The sequence below is a fragment of the Melanotaenia boesemani genome, chromosome 12 (genome assembly GCF_017639745.1).
Source record: "Melanotaenia boesemani isolate fMelBoe1 chromosome 12, fMelBoe1.pri, whole genome shotgun sequence".
Lineage (NCBI taxonomy): Eukaryota > Metazoa > Chordata > Actinopteri > Atheriniformes > Melanotaeniidae > Melanotaenia > Melanotaenia boesemani.
In genome coordinates, this window is record NC_055693.1 from 29942507 (window position 1) to 29962073 (window position 19567).

Genomic DNA, 19567 nt, shown 5'->3' on the forward strand with positions numbered 1-19567 from the left:
CGATGAAGCCATGCTTCTAGTAGAGTGGGCTCTCACCCCCAGAGGAGGCTGGGAGCCCTTACATCTGTAAGCAACAGAAATGGCCTCCACTATCCAGTGTGACAGTCTCTGACGAGACAACGGTTTACCCTTATGAGGAGTGGCCCAAGACACAAACAACTGATCGGTTCTCCTGAACCCAGCTGTCCTATCCACATATACCCCCAGAGCCCGCACAGGGCACAGGGTATGAAGCCGCTCGTCCTCCTCCGAAGAAAACGGTGGAGGGTGAAAAGCCAACAGCTCCACAGACGGACATCTGTAAGAATGCCCCATCACCTTAGGCACGAACGCCGGATTAGGTTGTAAGTGCGCCTTAGCCCGCCCCGGGGCTAACTGCAAACAAGAAGGATGGACTGACAGAGCCTGTAAGTCACTCACCCGCTTTGCAGTGGTCAGAGCCAGAAGCAAAGCTGTCTTAATTGAAAGAAATTTCAACCCTATTGCCCCAATGGGCTCGAAAGGGTGGTTAGAAAGGGCGTCCAGCACCAGCGACAAATCCCACAATGGCACCAGTGGCCTAGACACTGGGAGCTTGCGGCGGGCCCCCTTCATGAAGCGGCACACCAAAGGGTGCTGCCCCGCCGACTTATCACCGAAACCCACATGACAAGCTGAAATTGCTGCCAAATAAACCTTAATTGTGGAGAAAGCCTTTCCTTTATCCAACAATTCCTGTAGGAAACAGAGCAATGCCACCACTGAACACTGAAACGGGATAATGCCCCTAGGCTGGCACCAATCCTCAAAAATCCGCCATTTACCACTGTAAAGGGAGCGGGTGGAGGAAGCCCTAGCATTCTGAATAGTGTCAATGACCTCTGGAGGCAGGCCCGCAGCATTCAGGTTCCACCTATCACTGGCCAGGCCCAAAGAGACAGCCGGTCCGGGTGAGGGTGATAAATCTCGCCCCGAGCCTGGGAGAGAAGATCCCTGCGTATGGGGAGTGGCCATGGTTCGTCTGCCAGAAGCTGTATTATCTCTGCTATCCAGTGTTTGGACGGCCACCGAGGAGCCACCAAAATCAGTGTTAGCCCCTGCTCCCGCACTCTGGCCAGAGTCGGAGAAATCAGGCTGAGAGGCGGAAAGGCATACAGCAGAACATCTGGCCACTGGTGGGCCAGAGCGTCGACGCCCAGAGGTGCGCTCACGTCCGACAGAGAGAAGAACAGTGGGCAGTGAGTGTTTTCTTGAGAGGCGAAGAGATCTACGTCTGCCTGGCCGTATCTCCGCCAAATCTGTGCTACCACCTGTGGGTGGAGCCTCCACTCTCCATACAGCGGGTTCCCCCTGGACAATAGGTCCGCTCCCCTGTTCAGAATCCCTGCTACATGGGTTGCTCTGAGAGACAGGAACCTTGAACTGCTCCACACAATTAACTTCTGAGCTAACCTGTGCAGCTGCAGAGACCGTGTGCCTCCCTGGCGGTTGATATAAGCTACCACAGTGGAGTTGTCTGTCTTCACTAAGACATGACGGCCGTAAAGATGGGGCAGAAAATGTCTGAGTGCCAAAAACACTGCATGCATCTTCAGTACATTTATGTGAAGTTGCGCCATCCGCTGGGGCCACACGCCGTTGGCTGTCCTGCCCAGAAGCGCCGCACCCCACCCCGAAAGAGAAGCGTCCGTCGTCATGGTTACCCTGGACGACACCGCCCCCAGAGGTACGCCAGACGTTAATATCGTCGGGTCTCTCCACGGCCGGAGTGCCATAATGCACTGCGCCGTTATCCTCACTCTGCGGCGCAGATGACGCTGAGAGCTCAGATGCAGAGATGCCACCCATCGCTGAAAATCCCTCATCATAAGCAGCCCCAGCCGCACCACAAATATCACGGACGCCATGAGTCCGAGAAGCCGAAGGCATAGTCTGAAACTCACTGCTTTCCCCAGCTGGAAAAGCGCGAGACACTGACTGAATGCCGTCACCCTCGCCTCCGACAGCCTGACGCGATACGAGAGGGAGTTTATACTGAGCCCCAAATACTCTGTGCATTGTGCCGGCTCCAGGCGACTCTTTGCCTCGTTTATTCTGAAACCGAGGTCTGTGAGGTGATCCAGCACCGTAACGGAATCTTTGATCACCTGTTCCCGAGAGTGAGAGCAAATGAGATAGTCGTCTATGTACGAAAATATCCTGATGCCGCTGTTCCTCAGAGGAAACAGCGCTGCTTCTACACACTTGCTGAATACCCTCGGAGCTAACGAAAGGCCGAAAGGGATTGTCTGAAACTCGTAGGCCGCCCCTTGATAGGCGAACCTGAGGAATTTCCTGTGTGCTGGATAAATGGCAATATGAAAATACGCGTCTGCTAAATCGATCGTCACAAACCAGTCGTTTGGACGAATCGAGCGGCAGAGCACTTTGTGTGTTAGCATTCTGAACGTGTATTTTCTTAAGTGTTTGTTCAATACACGGAGGTCCAGAATTGGCCGCAGGGATGAGCCTCCCTTCTTTGGAAAGAGGAAGTACCGGGAATAAAAGCCCTGATGTATTTCCTCGCTCGGAACCACTCTGATTGCGTGTTTGTTTAATAACGACACAATCTCTTCTTCCAGAACATGAGCCGACGCTCCGTTCGCTACTGAAGCTAACACACCGTTGAATTTGGGTGGTTTCATAGCAAACTGCAGTCTGTAACCCTTGGCAACCGTTGACAACACCCAAGAGTGAACTGCGCATGCGCGCCACCTCTCCACCCGAGAAGCCAGAGGTCCCATGTCGTCGCACTCGAGTGACGTCATCACTCCGCGACGGCGAGAGCTCTCCGCCGGAGGAGCGTGAGCTCCCCCTTCTGGGGACAGCGGACCCAGGCGGGGTTCCCTCTTCAGTTCGATTATTTTTGTGTTTTTTATTTTTGGGGAGCATTCTGCCCTCAGCAACTTGCTTGGATGCAGGAATGCATTCTTTAATCGTTCTTTTTCCCCTGAATGAGAACAAAGGTGCTGTAAAGTGTTTGGTGGCACTAACAGAAACCTTGGAGACATTTGGTGACACTGAATGAGTGCTTGGTGACACTGTGTAACCTGCCCTTGAGTCTTCACTCCCATCATTTGTGAGGAGAGAGACTGAAGGAGGGCTCCTGAAGAACTGGGAACAATGGGAGCCTCCAAACTTAGAACCAAGGGACTGTGTTCCTCCCTCCTTCTTTTGGGTGGAGGAAGAAAAGGTTGAGGAGGCTGTGCTAGGTTGCACGCTTCTTCTTCCCCTCCCCGGGGTGGGAAGATGGCCTGTTCCTGGCAGCCACTGCTGCAAAGGAGTGTTTTCCCCAAGGCTTAGAGCTCTCTGCCTTGGGCTGGTGGCCTGTCTGCTGTGCTGGCCCAGGCTTCTGCATCCTGGTGCTGCTGGGTTTCCTCCTCATTGCTGATGCTGCAAAGCCAGCACTGGGAGGCTGAGGAGGGCGAGGCTGGGGTTTGCGCGGTAAGCAGAGGTCAAAAGCTTCTCCCTCCTGCTTCCTGCGCGTGCTGGTTTCCTTCATCCTCTCCAGCGCAGGGCCAAAAAGACCTTTGGTGGGGTCATATGCTGCATCCATGATCTCAGCCTTCTGAGAATCACTTAAACCAGACAAATTCAGCCACAGGGCTCTCTCACCTGTGACTGCTAGCCCCATGATGCGGCCACATCCCTGCACTGCTCCCCTGGAGGAGCGTAGGAGGAGATCATTCACCACGCATATTTCATCCCAAAGGAGGGGGTTGGGGGTCTGGGAATCCAGCTGGCGACCCATCTCCTCCAAAATCTCAGCCTGGTACGCTGACAGAAGTGTGACAGCGTTGAGGGAGCACACTGACTGAGCTGCATACTTATACATCCTCTGGTAAATAGATGCGGTGAGGCGATCTGATTTACTGGGCAGAGAAACGCTGGATGAGGCTGAAACTGACCTGCGATTAGGATGTAGGTGGTATGCCACTGAAGGCTCCACCGCTGGGGGTTCGGCCAGACCCAGCTCACTCATCCCCTGAATCTCCAGCTTGGAACAGCCCTTGGTTGGGAGCTTGCTCTTGAAAGGGGATGGCCAGTAACGGCTCATCTCCTTCATACAGGCTGGCACCGCTGGTAAGAGCTGTTTAGGTGGAGGCTGAGCTGGCGGGAGCCTCTTACCATCATACAGGTCCCGCTCCGCCCCCTCTGCACCCTGGGCTGCAGGCCATGCAATTCCCAGTTTGGCAGCAGCACGCTTACAGACTTCATACAAGTCGCTGTCCATGGGTGGAGCAGCCTCGGCACCGCTAGGTGGCCTCGACTGTTGGGGTGGAAAAGAATCGTCCTCCTCTTCTTCCTCCATATCCACCATGTCGAGGAGGTCGGAGTCAGCATCGCACTCTGCGTCCTCATCCCCCAGCACCCCCTGATCTAGGTCGTCGAACAGCGGGGGCATAACCGGGGATTCAGTGTCCATCAAGTCCGCCCAGCTCGTAGAGACTCGCGGCTGATGGACGTCGGGCTTGGGAGTGGCGGCTGCCAGACAGGGGTCCTGACTGTTAGCCACAGCTACTCTCAACCTCCTTTCCAAAATTTTCTCAGGCATTGAAGCACAGTGAGAACATGATTGTGGGTCAGCCAGCGAAGCCTGGGCGTGTTTAGGGCCCATGCACGCTATGCACATCGGGTGAGGGTCCCTGCCCGAGATGGTCGAACCGCATGACGCGGGACACGGGCGGGATACAACCTCCTTGGCCTTGGGCTCCGACCCTTTGGCGGGGGTGACAGCCGTAGACATACTAAAGGAAAGGGGACACGACAGGTTAAAGGACTAGACTCGTCACAACACGTTAGCCTGTATCCACGCTGACGCTAGCAGCAATGCTAAAACCTAGCTATCAGCAGCTGTACGAGTTAGCTCGTCATGACACGTTAGCTTAACTCGAGTAAACAGTCCCGGTAGCAAGTTAATGTCACCGAACTGCAACCACTTCAGCTCGCCTTGACGCGTTAGCCTTAGCTACACAGATACACGCTAGTGCACGGAGCAATTACACCGGCTCACCGCGGGAACAGCTCGCCCTGACGCGGACACTGCTCTTTACTGCGCAGCTAAACAGATTACTTCCTACGAAGTACTTACTCGGCACAATCCTGACTAGGGTGAAACTGCGTTCGGCAACGTACTCCTTGACGGGACGCCTGTGAACTGTTAAGCAGCTAACCCTGTAGCCTGGAACGCGCTGAGGGAGCAAGTAGTTTCTCACGGGAAGAAAGCGAGAATGAGTAGGAGGGGTCGGTCGGCCGTGTTAATATGAGGGGGCGGAGCCCCGAGCACGGCTTGACCGGTCTGTCACTGACAGACGTGATGTCATTGGAGCTTCCGTAGTTGGTCACGCCAAGGCGATTTCCCATAGTGAAACACCGAGCGAAGTTAGAAAAAGAACTCTTTGACTACTGACCAGCCAGTGACTTGGAGGTGAACAAAAACATCAGTAAAGAAATTTATAACAAAACTGTTCTTTATTTATCTATATTTAAAATAAAGCAGCATCTAGAAACCAAACACCCAACACTAATGGGAAAGCCGTTTCCATCCACTACAACACAAACGCATGCACGCGTGCGCACGCACACACTCACAGCAGCGGGTAAACCAGTGAAATACGTAGACTTCACCACTGGATTTAATGCAAATGTGTAGAACAGAAAAGGGCAAGTCTAACGGTTTGGTAGCGCTAGCTTAACCTTCGAAGTACCAAGTACTGTCATAATGATCTGCCTAACGTTCATTTAATTTTAAGACATACAGGGTTTAAATTATTTGTGGTTTACCTGTTTCGTGTGTTGGCCAGAGTCTTGCTGCCCATTGGCAGCGACCACAACTGAAGAGTTGTCTCTCTTCTCTAAATAAAAAACCGTCTGATGTCCATTTTTGACTACTAATAATGACCGCTCGAAATAACACCAGAGTTCAGATTAGGGATAAAACACCAGGCTGTTAGCCAACACAGAGGATTCCCCGCTTCCATAAAATTCCTCTGTGATTGGTCATATTGTACCTGTGTTGCATTCACATAAGCCAGGGAATTACAAAACTACCATAGTCTTTAATGTCATAAGCTGGCTGAGAGAATGTAAACTTATTCCTTCTGGGATGAAAAAACATTTGGGGCTTGATGTGAAGTGTTCGGGGCTAGAGCCGGGAATGCCCAGGCCAGGCGACACCCCTGCTTCGTTCCCTCCCTCCTTTGTCAGGATTGGATGACGGTGTCTCCGCTCCTTTCCAGCCCAGCCAGTCTGGAACTCTCCCTGCTATATAAGGCTGGAACTTCATTCAGTCCAGGCAGTTGTGTGTGATTACAGCACAGCTTGCCACCTCCTCCGTATGTCTAGTGACTGCACCTGTGTGTGCAATTGATCGTTGTTACCTAATGGAGATTTCGGTTTGGTATTTGAGTGACTAGACTTGGTAATCATTGGTTTGAGTGCTTTAAGCCTCCAGTAAGACATGTCTTGTTTTTGTTTGTGGTTTTGTATCTTTGTTCTCCCTTTTTGATGTTAAGTTGCCACTTTTTGGCTTTACCTGATTGCGGGACACTCTAAGTTGGTTAAACGAGTTATACTTTTGTTGGTCGGAGTTAAATAGTAATTGTAAGTTGTTTTTGGTGCCTTTTTTTTGTTTTGGTGACTTTTTAGTATTGGCACCCTACCTTGGTTTGTACATTTATTTTATTATTGTAAATAAATTTATCATGTTGTGAGTATTTGTTTCTGACCTTATTTGTTGCTACCCCTGTTACCCCTAGACTCCCGAGGGGTCGTAACAGGTATGTTAACCAAGCTCTGTAGGGCTGTGGTGTATGTCCATGGAGCCGTGCACTCGGAACGGTTAGAACCAGCGAGCAGTGACAGTGGGAGGGGGTGCTCACGGTCCAGGAGCGGGAAAAGGTGTTGCTGGACTTGTGCCTTGCTGCCCAACAGGTATGACTTTACCCACAACGACCTTTAACCACCTGGCCATAAACAAAGACGGGGCAACGGGTCTTTTGATGTGTTACGGTCGGGTCCAGTCTGTTGACAAGGAGAGGCATGGTGTTCTGCTGATCCCCTACAATGCTCAGATAGGCGCTGTCCTTGCTGAAGGCACCCATCGCGCAAACCTTGAGGGCATTGCTGGCACCCTTCTCCGGATAAGGAAAAGGGCCTGGGTAGTTCACTAGACACTTCGTTAACCCCGTAAAAATCCACAAATATAAAATATTAAATGTCACTATTTAACAAACATGTTTTAATATACCTGGTTCTGTAATGTTTCTATTAAAGTTTAGTTACTAAACTGTAATAAAAAGTGCTCTTTTTTTTAAACAAAACTTTATTGAAACCTAAAACTACTCTTCTGAGCTCAGTTGCTTATTCGCCACCATTGTGTGCGTAATAGGAAAAAAGGGGCCGCAAAGGATGCATCACTAGCAGCCTTCGTCGAATTTAAAGGGCAGATTCTGAGGCTCCTTCGTATTCTGTGAATTGGGACAGTGCTTGGCACACCACGATGACGTATGTAGCCAACGAACCCGCACTTCGAAGTGTGCAGAACCAGAATTGGGACACATAGGCTATGTGCTGCAGCCTTAAGGCTGATCGCAGCAACTTTATTCAATCATAATGCTTGCAAATTGGCGTGCCCAGTCTTTATGAAGCCCCAGAAAAGCCGTGATGCTTTCAGCTGGTATATTTTTGATGCTTGGAAACCACATCGATCTCGAGCAGAGCGGATCATTTAGACATGATGTCAATCAATGAAAAGCAAAGTGTATTCAGTGTATTTTAGAAATAAAACAAACTATGTCCAGACTTTGGATCGTGTTTTACTAACATCATGTCATAACTGCCGGTACGGGCACCAAGCCATCAGGTGAGAGAGGGTCTTGGAGGTGGGAAGTCACACCATTGGTGAACTGGCCAAATCACCTTTTGCTGGTTAATTGTTTTCTTTAAATGCCCATAAATATACCAACCATAATGCGATGTTGCAACCCTCATGTGAACGATTGAACTGGAGAATCCATCCGTGGCAGATGGCTTTTTCTTTTTTTTATAAGTTTCAGCCACTACTTAATGTCTTCACCATTACAAATAATAGAGGATATCTAATTTATTATTTAGATATACATTTAGCTAAATTCCCCAGAATGATATCAAAACGTCTGGTTATTGTGAACTTAAGTCAGTTATAATTCATATGAAATGTGCAAGTCTATATGTATATATATTTATTTATTATTATTTTTTTTTTATTTAATCATTTTTTAAAACTTTTTTATTTTGCACTCTGCCTATTTGAAGAAATACTGCCCCAACCCCCCACCCCACCCCACCCCTGCCCTGCTATTTGACGAACAACACAACTCCAGAAAGATAATTACAACAGAAAAAATAAATTTGATAGACCCGGGGCTTTTCCTGAAATTCCTTAACAATAACATCAGTTCAACAAAACAACTTAAAAACACAGTTTAAAGATTTTGTGTTCGTCTTGCCATCCTCACAATCTCACAGTCCAATAGTGTCATGGTCTCATAAACCTCCAACCTGCCCCATATCCAAGGGGTCCTCTGCTACGTGTTCTTTGTGACATGTAGCATTTCACATGTAGTAAGATGTCTTCGATCCTCTCCCTGATTATTTTTGTTTGTCACCTCTATGAAGAGTATAATATGCTGCATTCATAATTAACATGTGAACCAATGCCCTTAGCTGGAATGTGACCCGTTCGTTTGCCTGCTTGTGCTTGTAAGTTCTATCTGTTTGCCCTTTGGGCCATCTGCTCATAAAAATATCATTAACATTTTAATCAAAGACCATGACTCTTCCTATGAGCAAGGCAAGAAGAAGCTGATGTCAGTCTTCCTCATATAGAGGCCTTTGAATAAGGAGGGTAAATCATTCAGTCTTCCTAATCCATATGGTAAAAATAGGGGCATATTTTCCATTGTTTCTAACACCTTTTGCATAATTTTGCAAAGATAAATTAAGTTTTGCTTTGTGTCCACGTCAGAAAAGCAATAGAATTACATGTATATAAAAAATGTGTTAAAATGGGAGTATTATTCAGCTGTCTTTCTATACAATAGACCTAACAGACAAAGCTAAAGGCAATTGGCCTGAAATGTGCAATATATTGGTTGTTAAAAAAGAATAGAAAAAGAAGTCACTCATCATATAAAGGTTTTTATTGTCCAGGGTAACTGTTCCTTCTTTAACGTGTTATTCTTCAGCACTGTACAAAATAAACTAAAATTAAAACTGTATGCAAGACTACACACCACTAGAGGAACACTGAATCAGAAAATTGGACTTTAGATGAGCTGAACCTTTTTGGATTAAGAGTGGGCAAAGTTGGCAACTAGCCCACTTCAGACTCTAAGTGGTCCCTGAATGGGTCTCCCAATGTGATAAGTGCTTTTTTCTTAACTTGATTAATTGTTAATATGCAAAACCAAGTGGCAATAGTAAATGCATCACAAGGTTCAGCTCTGTCTGGTGGCAGCATTAATCTGTGTATAAACTATTTCTTTTAACGTCTTTAAAAATAGAAGGATAAAGTTTCTTTATGCAGTTGATCATTTCAGTGATGTTCTATGTCTCAAATGATATTCAAGAAGAAATTAATTGTGGGAAATAACTTTTTGTTTAAGATAAAATGAACACTGTGCACTTAAGATTTTTTTTAACACTGCCGCCATACTTGGTCCAATGTTAGTCAAGACTGGGTTTCTACAGATCTCAGATGCAGGCAGTTCTACACACTTTTCATAACTGGTGGTTAAACAACATTCAGTGATGCCACTGCAAGGGAGATCCTCATAGAGTCAATACTTGGCATTACTTCTCATTACTTTTTTTATTTTTACACAGTTGTCTTAGGAGTAATGAAGGGCTGTATTTCATCCTCTTTTCTAAATGTTTTGGACAGGTTTCATCAGGGGTCTCGTTAAAATATTTTTCTGTCGTTGATCAGTCATTTTACAAAAGTGATTAAAAAATCTGAAGAACATCTTTGATTTTGACAGATTTCAATTTACACCCCTGTCCACTTGGTAGCGAGTTAACATATTAATTAGCTATTATCTCTCTTGATGCATGACCTCGTTGGGTTCAGCTGGAAAAATTACAGCAAAGGGTCACAGATTGAACCACTGGTGCAGAAGGAGCGATGCAGGATTTCCTCCCACTGAAGCGAGTGTTTGCGGGATAAGGAAACCTGTTGTTCAGAGTGTTGTCAACTTCCCGTGTACAAAAAATAGCGGCACACTTCCGGGTTACTGTAGACGTACAATAGTTCCAAACACCAGATCAGACTGCGGTCATCGGCAATGCATTCCATTCGTTTTCAGAGGTAAATCGATGCAATATCAGTCATATAAGTCACGAAAATGCAAACACATTTTTTCCGGACGTCCTGCAGTAAAATAATTATGTCTGTTCAATGTGATAAGTTTTTGTTTAATGGTATTTTGCCTTTGTATGTTGACCTTTTACCCTGTGGCCTCCCAGTTTTTTTTTTGTTTAGTTCGAATAAGTGTGGTCAAGGTCTTATTTATTTTAGTGTACTGATCAAGTGCATTGTTATTTATAGATTCATACAATTTTATGTTCAATAGGACTTAGGTTAGTAGAAACATAATAGAAATTAATAAAAAGGTATTGTTCTGTCACCTCTGTAAACATACCTCACACAGTTTCTTATTGTTGCTTATTCGTGCAGCTATATTAAAATCCTTCCTGGCGATCAAGCCACCTCTTCCTCCGTTCTGGGTCCCTCGGAAATCCATACATTGGGAAGCCCCTCTCAGACCGTTTGGAGCATCCAAATGCTGCACAGTTCACCATGATTGACTGTTTTCTTGTCTGTAAAATGTTATGGTTATATATATAACCATTGCATAAAATAGAAAATCACAGATTGGTTGACCTGTTAGGTAAAAATCACCCACCTCACAGTTGTCATGAAGGTAAACTTGACCTATTAATTCTAACATAGATATTTGTACCAGGCTTTAAACGTGTATTTCTGCTGTGATGTTGGTCTTTTTAACATGGGGGTCTATGGGGATTTGCTTTGCTTTGGAGCCAGCCCCTAGCGGATGAGGGGAAAAATATTTCATATAGGCTTCATATTTCACCACCCGTGGTTGCCGCTTGGTCTGGCTCTAATTCAGGTAATTGTTTTTTCCAGACCCCCCTGCACACACACATGCTGTTACGGCTCACAGAAAGAGTTGGTCATCTTTATTTTGGTCAAGGCTGTGTATGCCAGGTTCAGCAACTGAGGGAACTGTCTTAAATGAGTAAGCAGCTGATGTGCCAAAAAGCTGCAAAACATCATCAGGCAGCTTGTGCTCATAGCAAGCCTCACCAGAGAACGTGAGACCATATCGAACATACAGGACGGAGTTAAGGGGTCTGCAAGGACATTTGATTTTTAAGTTTGCTTTTTACCACACTCATCTGGCTGAGTAATCTCTCAACTTCAGCATGTGTGGCAAGGACAACACAGACAGCAGCCTTGGCAAGTTCCTTAAATGGGTTAATATCACCCTTTTCTGCCACTACCTGCTTTGGTGTCTGTACTGTAGTTACACCTGTTTCGTCCACATTATAAATCATGTTTGGAGGGAATTTATGCCTGTAAAACAAAGTAAAGAACAGTGAAGATAATCAGAATAGTTAAACCTTAAGTAATGCAAAAAATATTAGACAGTACACATTCCTTAATATGCCAAGGTGTAGCTGGTAAGTAAACATATATCATTTTTTTGTTTGGTTACTTAACTCTTGTATGCATGCAGTTGTCATATATAATAAATTTTTTTTTAATATATTAATTCTATTACCTATCTATCACGTTAGCCAGATTGTCAAAGAACTCTCCAACTGTAGTTTTATTGAAGGCTGTAGCCCGTCCCAAAGATGTTGCTTCAGGCATACGGCAGGAGAGATGGTGGCGTGCCGTGAAATTCTTGAATCAATCTTTACCAAATAAGTAATAGTACTTTATTGAGCTTCACAAAATTAGTGAGTCCATGCCAACTACTGAGTCATGTCATTTGTTGCACATCCTACCGGCTAAACTTTCCTTTCTCCAGTTGCTGGGGGTAGGAGTATTGTTTCTTTCTGCCAATTCCAATGCTAGTTCACTGCATTTTTTAGGAGTGAGACCATGGAACTGCTTGATATGGTCTGCTAGCTCCTTCTCCACCTCCTTTGAGAAAACCCTCTTTGCTTCTGCTGTTCCAGTGTACCCAATTGTTGTTATTTGCTTTGCCTCCCTCTTTTTCATGTACCTCCTCAATGTTGACCTATCAATATTTCTCTCTTTTGCAACTGATCTGATAGACTTTCCACCCTTGACATCACTGGCTGCTCTCTCCATGTCTTCAAGGGGTGTTGAGCCCCAGCTTGTTTTCCTCTTGTAGGTTCTTGGCATGATACCTTTTTCTACAAAGATTGACATATGAGAAACACACCAAACCAGTTGAGTACATGCAAATTAAAGATAATTTTAAGAGACTTAACTTAATTTCTGGCCTTATGGAGGGGTAAGTTGAACCACTGGCTTAATTAACCCCATAGCCTTTGGCTCACTTTGCCCCATAGCCACCATTTTAGAAAAAACAAGCTAGCTTAGAAATTTAAGCTAATCTTTAGTGAAGTGTTTTTCATGATTTTATAGGTTAGCAAGTCATTAACATGTAAGACATTTAACTTTTTAGCTGGATTAATTTGCTTTGATATAACAATCATTTCATCTGATATGCAGAAAATTTACTTTTACAGGCAAAAAACAGTTTTTCGTGTAACAAAAATACTTACTTCTTCTCCCATGTGCTTCTCTTTATCACAGCAAGATGGAAAAAATGGGTGTGTCCTAAATTTATGGTCACATGACAAAACATGTGCAAGGTTACCTAGATACAAGGTGTGGGTCAACTTACCCACTGGCTCAACTTATCTCACTCTCCCTATGTTTTTTTTTTTTTTTTTTTCTTTATGTTTTTATGTTTTAAGTTGCAGTTGGGCTGGAAGAGTTATAGACTGTTGTGTTGGTTAATTATGAACAGCTGTTGAAGTTTAATAGTTTTATAATAAGCAAATGTAAAAATAAAGAGTTGGGTGTGGCTGAAAGTTCACTGCTGCCAAACCTTGAGTGGCTATGCCCCCCAAAAAAACATTTAATCTCTCAGACTTTAAATTATATTTGTTTTAATAATAAAATCTAAACAAAAATTAGAGAAAAAAAATAAGGTTAAGATCAGTTATTTAGCTCTAAAGTTCCTTTAGCATCTTTGGGTAACATTAGGTTAGTTTGCTAACTGAAAGTAGAGTGGTAACCTAGCAACAGCAGCAGTTAGTAAGAACTTAGAAAAGGCCAAAACGTTTTTAACCAATTTTAACTGCTGAACAACTTTACAGGAAGAAACATGTCTATGATGATTTTATAGAGTCTGGAGACTTTGAAAGACTTACAGCTGTTCACAAGAAGAAAATGTCTAATTTCAAAGACAACAAGAAACGCTACAAAATCCTGGATGCCATATTCAACCCCAGAGTTAACTTGTACAAATTAGGTTTGTGTCTTTTCACTTTTCATGTTAAGTCTAAGCTACAGTTAAATGTTTAATAGCTTGCTAGCATCTGACTAGCTGTGCCTTTGAGGTGCTACACTAACTGTTCTGTCAGTGTTTTAGATTAGCTTGCTAAATAATATTTGATTGACATATTTTTAAGCTAGTAACTGTAAAGATTAGTGGCTGTTTGGCAAAATTGTTTGGTTTTAATGTCAAATAACTGAAATGAAAAACTTCTATGGGGAAATATGATATCAGGTAGTAATGTGCTTATTTTCTTTGAGGGTGTGTGAAACTGAACTAAATTAAATTGAAGATAAAATCTGACATTTTCTGGAATATGTAAAAGTAATAATAAAAATAAATGCTATGTTCCCTGCAGATGGTTGTCAACTGTTGGGGATTAAAAAAGAAATTCTTCATGAATACAGCTCCAGTCTGGACCAAAATGATCCAGAACGTCTCCACATTAAAGAAGAAGAACTCTGGACCATTCAGAAGACAGAGGAAGCTGATGAACTGGAGGAGGAAATCACATACCAACTAACCACACAAGACTTGAAGAATGAAAATGATGAAGAGAAACATCAGTCCCCACAACATCAGAGGCAAACTGAAGAAGATATAGTGACAGATTCTGCAACCACCAACTTAGTTCAACAGATTCAGTTAGAATCAGATGTAAAGACAAATGAAACACAAGAACAAGCCACAAACCCACATCCAAATACCAGTGGAAAGACCTCTGAATCATCTGAAACTGAGGTCAGTGATGATGAAGATGCCAGTGATGAGGACTGGCAGAAACCTTTATCGGATTCTGGAGATGAAACCGAAGACAGTGACAGTGGTTGTAAGATGAGCAGGGCACAGGTGTTGGGTGAAACATGTAACATTGTAAAAATCGTCTTTAGCTGCTTTGAATGTGGGGATGAATTTCTCTCTAAGCGGTCTCTGCAGAGACACATGAGAATCCATCCAGGGAACAGGTCATCCAGATGTTTGGTAAAGAATACGTTTTTGAAAGTGAACCAAAATATAGATTCACAGATAAAAGTCCACACAGGAGAAAAACCATCTGCTTTTGATGTTTGTGGTGAAAGGTTTACACGGCACGATAATCTTAAAACACACATTAGAGTCCACACAGGAGAAAAATCATTTGCTTGTGATGTTTGTGGTAAAAGGTTTACACAGCATATTACATTTAAAAGTCACATGAGAGTCCACACAGGAGAGAAACCGTTTGATTGTGATGTTTGTGGTAAAAGGTTTACACAGCATATTACATTTAAAAGACACATGAGAGTCCACACAGGAGAGAAACCGTTTGATTGTGATGTTTGTGGTAAAAGGTTTACACAGCATATTACATTTAAAAGACACATGAGAGTCCACACAGGAGAGAAACCATTTGCTTGTGATGTTTGTGGTAAAAGGTTTACACAGCATATTACATTTAAAAGACACATGAGAGTCCACACAGGAGAAAAAACATTTGCTTGTGATGTTTGTGGTAAAAGGTTTACACAGCATATTACATTTAAAAGACACATGAGAGTCCACACAGGAGAAAAACCATTTGCTTGTGATGTTTGTGGTAAAAGGTTTACACAGCATATTACATTTAAAAGACACATGAGAGTCCACACAGGAGAAAAAACATTTGCTTGTGATGTTTGTGGTAAAAGGTTTACATGGCATGATAATCTTAAAACACACACGAGAGTTCACACAGGAGAAAAAACATTTGCTTGTGATGTTTGTGGTGAAAAGTTTACAAAGCATTATAATCTTAAAACACACATGATAGTCCACACAGGAGAGAAACTATTTGCTTGTGATGTTTGTGGTAAAAGGTTTACACAGCGTATTACATTTAAAACACACAGGAGAGTTCACACAGGAGAAAAAACATTTGCTTGTGATGTTTGTGGTGAAGTTTAAACATCTATATGGTCTTAAAGCATGCAGAAAACAAAATAAAAGTGCATAGTAGCAGATGATTGTGAAAGATTTGCTGTGAGTACTGAACAAAAGCAAAACTGAGAGAAAATAGAAAAAAAAAAATCTGTGAGCATTGCATTTTGTAAGGAATAGTCTCTTAAGTGTCTTGTGGTGTTTTAGTTTTTTATCAGTCTACCGCCTTTTATTTTATTTGTTGCTTTGTTTAACGTAAATATTTTCTTGTAAATAAACTTCATATTAGTATCCTAAAGTAGCTGTTCTTTAGTACTTTTATGATGTACTTCCAGCTAATTATTTGTGTTGCGTTCTCTTAAAGACAGAAAATTATTTAGTCAGTTAAGCTATGTTTTATCTGTTGTTTGTTCAATAGAAGAGTGATGTTTAAATAAAGAAGTTTGTAAAACAAAAAAGCTCATTGATGTAGTGTCATCCTTAAATAAAAATAGAACATTTTAGGAGAAAATGTTTTAGAATTTGTCATACTGTTTGTAAGTTATTATATCAACGCTCACATTTCAACATCTGAATGGATCAAAACAAAATAACACAAATTCAGTAATAACTATGGAGGCTGGAGGTAGGGTGACACCATCTTGAGTGTCCGGTGTGCAGAGTTTTGTGGCAAAATATGAAGGAAAATAACCAAATGTTGACTATCGTCACAATGAGTTAATCTACCAAGCTTTGCTTTTGTAGCACTGTAAGAGTTTACAGTTGACTAATAGACCACAGACCAGAAGATGTTGAAATGTCAGCTGATTTATCAAAGAATACAGTTGTAAAAGACAATATAAATATATATATTGGGTACCCAGTTACACACTTTAGTTGCACAAAAATTGCACAAATCCCCTTTAAAGCATAAAGGAACATACAACCAAAATTAGTCTCCCTCTGGTTGTTGTACTCAGTATGAATTAACTTTTTAACCAGATTCACTTCTTATGCTGTTTCCTTTATTCAAGTTAACCCAATTCTACGATCCTAATTTATCTTAGTTGGGCTTTAAAAGCTCAGTTCAGTTTCTGTCATGTCAATCTACTGGTGCTTCCAGGGATTTCTGTAATCACAGCATCAGCATTCAAATATCTTTCCAAATCAATAACAAAATAATATGCACTTTCAGCATCAAAGAAATACAATTTAAATGCCCAGACCATGTAGTAAAGAACTCAAATTCTGAAACTCAGTGGACACTCAGTCCTGTGGAATCAAATCTTGCAAGAAAATAAAAGGAAAAAAAAAACAGTCTAAATTAATTCTGCTGCATGCTGCAGCACCATCAGAGGTACTGATTATGTTCTACCATGGTTTAGCAGTGTGAATCAGTGTTCTTATCACCTAAATGAAGGGAGGAGTTGAGATCCGGAAGATTTCCTTGAACGCATCATCTCTGCGGTTTCCCACGCTTCTTAGTGGCTCACCATCTTGTTTCCACAATCTTTGGTATGTGAACACCAAGAACTTCTCACAGCAGGAAAAAAAAAACTGGTCTGAGTGTAATAGTGCAATATACAAATACACCAACTTTCAATCTGCACCTAAATACAGGTCAGTAGTCACTCAGTGCCGAACAATGCCCTGTAATGGCAGCGTCGTCTTGATGTTTTTTTTTTTCTTTAGCACAACGTGCATGCCTGTAGCATGTTGCTGTTTCCATCTTACAACAACATAAAACATCACATAACTATGCCACATTGTCTTGATAACTGAGTAAAACAATAAGCAACACATTAGGTATACAAAAGAAAAATCTCTGCTATGTCAGAAAACGTTTTAACTCACCAAATCCGTGATAGGTTGCAACAAAATACAGAATTCAGGAATACAGACACATGAACAAAATAACTAAATTAAACTAAATAGTCACCTTTACTTTAGTTTGTCTGCTCCTGTTAACTTAGTTCTTCTGCAGCTTACGGTCTCCTCACTCTCATCTGTGTGTTTTTGTTTTTTTTTTTTCCAACAACAACAACATTGTTGTCACCAAGCAGCAACCTCCGGCGGTGAAATGTGAAGCCTAACTTTATTTCACTCAGAACAGTTATGCAATCAGAACATAGAGCTATCAATTGAACACTGAAAAACAATATGGTTTGTATGTGTGAGCCTGTGTGTGAACCTGTGTGTAAACCTGCGTGTAAACATGTGCCTAAATGTGGCCAACTGTGTTCCAAGTGTATTGTTTACATGCATGAATCACAATATGTGATGGTTTTTGTGTGCTCCTTGCAGATGTGTTTCTTGCATTTGTGGCAAGTTGTGCTTGTTTTTCTGTCCTTGTTGGAGGGACAGGACTGGCATCTCTTTCTCTTCGTCCCCCTAGTGTCCTCTGACTGGTTCCCTGTGCAGGATGCTGGTGAGGGTGCAGCCTGAAGCTCTCTCACCAAACTGGCAGAGGTTTGGGTTCTGGGAAGATGCTGCCGTCTTTCAATGTGGGGATTTACCAGAGACCTCCCCAGTTCCTCCAGGAAAAGCCTTCTCTTGAAGGGTTTTCCAGCATTCCATCCAGGATTTATTTCTGTCCACACCACAAACGCATTGTATGCAGAGACATCCAGTATATTGAATAGGACAGCCATTGGCCATCGTTTTGTCTTTCGCTTACATGTGTAGGTGCCAGTGACCTTGTCAAGATTGTCAACTCCTCCTTTGTTTTTGTTATAATCCAGGATTATTTCTGGTTTTTTGTCCTCCCTACTGCTCACAGCAGCATCCTTGTGGAAGGTGGACATCACAATGACATTTTTGTTTTTTTTGGGACAGTACGACACGACTGTGGTTCTCCCCAAGAATGCAAACTTGGAGGAGAGAGGGGCCCTGTCCTTTGTTCCAAGAAGTGCAAGAGGAAGCTCAGGTTTGTTTTTCCTGACTGTTCCCACCATGGTCAGCTTCTTCTTCAGCAGTTCTTGGCCAAGGTCATATGATGTGAAGAAGTTATCACATGTTATGTTATGGCCCTGAAGACCCTTCGTCATTTCCAGGACCACCCGTTTGCCCTGTTTCTTCTCTGGGACTCCACTGGCAGGTTTTCCAGTGTATATTTGCATGTTCCATGCATAGCTGTTTCTTGCATCACATACTACCCAGATTTTTATGCCATATTTTCCAGGCTTGTTCGGCATATACTGGCTGAAGGGACAGCGGCCTCTGAAAGGAACTAACCTCTCATCCACAGTAACTTCTGGCCCTGGATTGTACATGAGTGGCAATTGCTCCACCCACTTGTCCCAAACATCCCGAATTGGAGCAAGTTTGTCATTCACACGTCGAGCAGCTCTTGTTTCCCTACTATAAAAGCGAATTACTCTTGACAGCACATGAAAGGTCTGAAGTGACATGGTAGCACGAAAAATAGAGCGGCCTGACTCACCATCCCATAAGCTGGCAGTAGCTTCATTGCAGGATCGGTACACCCCAGCAAGGAGCAGCAGTCCCAAGTAAGCATCCAGCTGTACTTTGTCAATATCCATCCAACTTTTTCCAAACACTCTTCTTCCTTCCATATTTGTCATCTCAAGCAAGATCTTCTCAAGAGATGGTGGTATGAATAACTCAAATGTTGTTTTGATGTCATGTGCATGTGATACAGCAAATCTAGTTGGTCCTGGAGTCCTTTTGATAATGTTCTCTGTTGGTGCTCTGCTGTGGGTGTCATAGGGGCTTGATGACCATGCCATGTCACCTCTTTTGGACTTGAAGACTTCGCTTTCAGCATCTGAGACAGCCGGGTCCTCCTCTCCAACAGATTCATCCTCTTGTTCGGGATCATATTGAAGATTATCCTCTTCCTCCGACACATCCTCCTCAGTTTCGCTAAGTTCTATGTCCTCAATATCGCTCTGGTGACTGAAGATATAATCGATCACTTCATCGACAGTGAATCTCTTGCTCATGTTGACTGATTCTGCTGCAGACTAAAACTAACGTGTCACTTAAACTCCTTTTATAGATGGAGAAGTTTATTTTTAAAATTCAAATGTATCAATATTCTGTGAGAC

At 43.2% G+C, this 19567-nt stretch overlaps 1 protein-coding gene across 1 annotated transcript; it reads right to left on the reverse strand.

Annotated features, from left to right (window-relative positions):
• Positions 1-736: 736 nt before the first annotated feature.
• Positions 737-7121, reverse strand: LOC121649863. Its single transcript, XM_042000962.1, has 3 exons — positions 6964-7121; positions 3363-4766; positions 737-3291 (listed from the first exon to the last, which is right to left on the reverse strand). Exons 1-3 carry the CDS (start codon positions 7119-7121, stop codon positions 882-884), a joined length of 3972 nt encoding a protein of 1323 aa, XP_041856896.1. The 3' UTR covers positions 737-881.
• Positions 7122-19567: the final 12446 nt, after the last annotated feature.

Bases quoted from the DNA above. Each gene is read 5' to 3' on its own strand.
- LOC121649863 (XM_042000962.1), bottom strand. From the start codon at position 7,121: ATGGGTGCCTTCAGCAAGGACAGCGCCTATCTGAGCATTGTAGGGGAT. The intron at 4,767-6,963 runs GTAAAGTCATAC...CCTTTCCTTTAG, and splicing joins GTGGTTAAAGGTCGTTGTGG to TATGTCTACGGCTGTCACCC. The intron at 3,292-3,362 runs GCCAGCACAGCA...ACTCCTTTGCAG, and splicing joins ACCAGGATGCAGAAGCCTGG to CAGTGGCTGCCAGGAACAGG.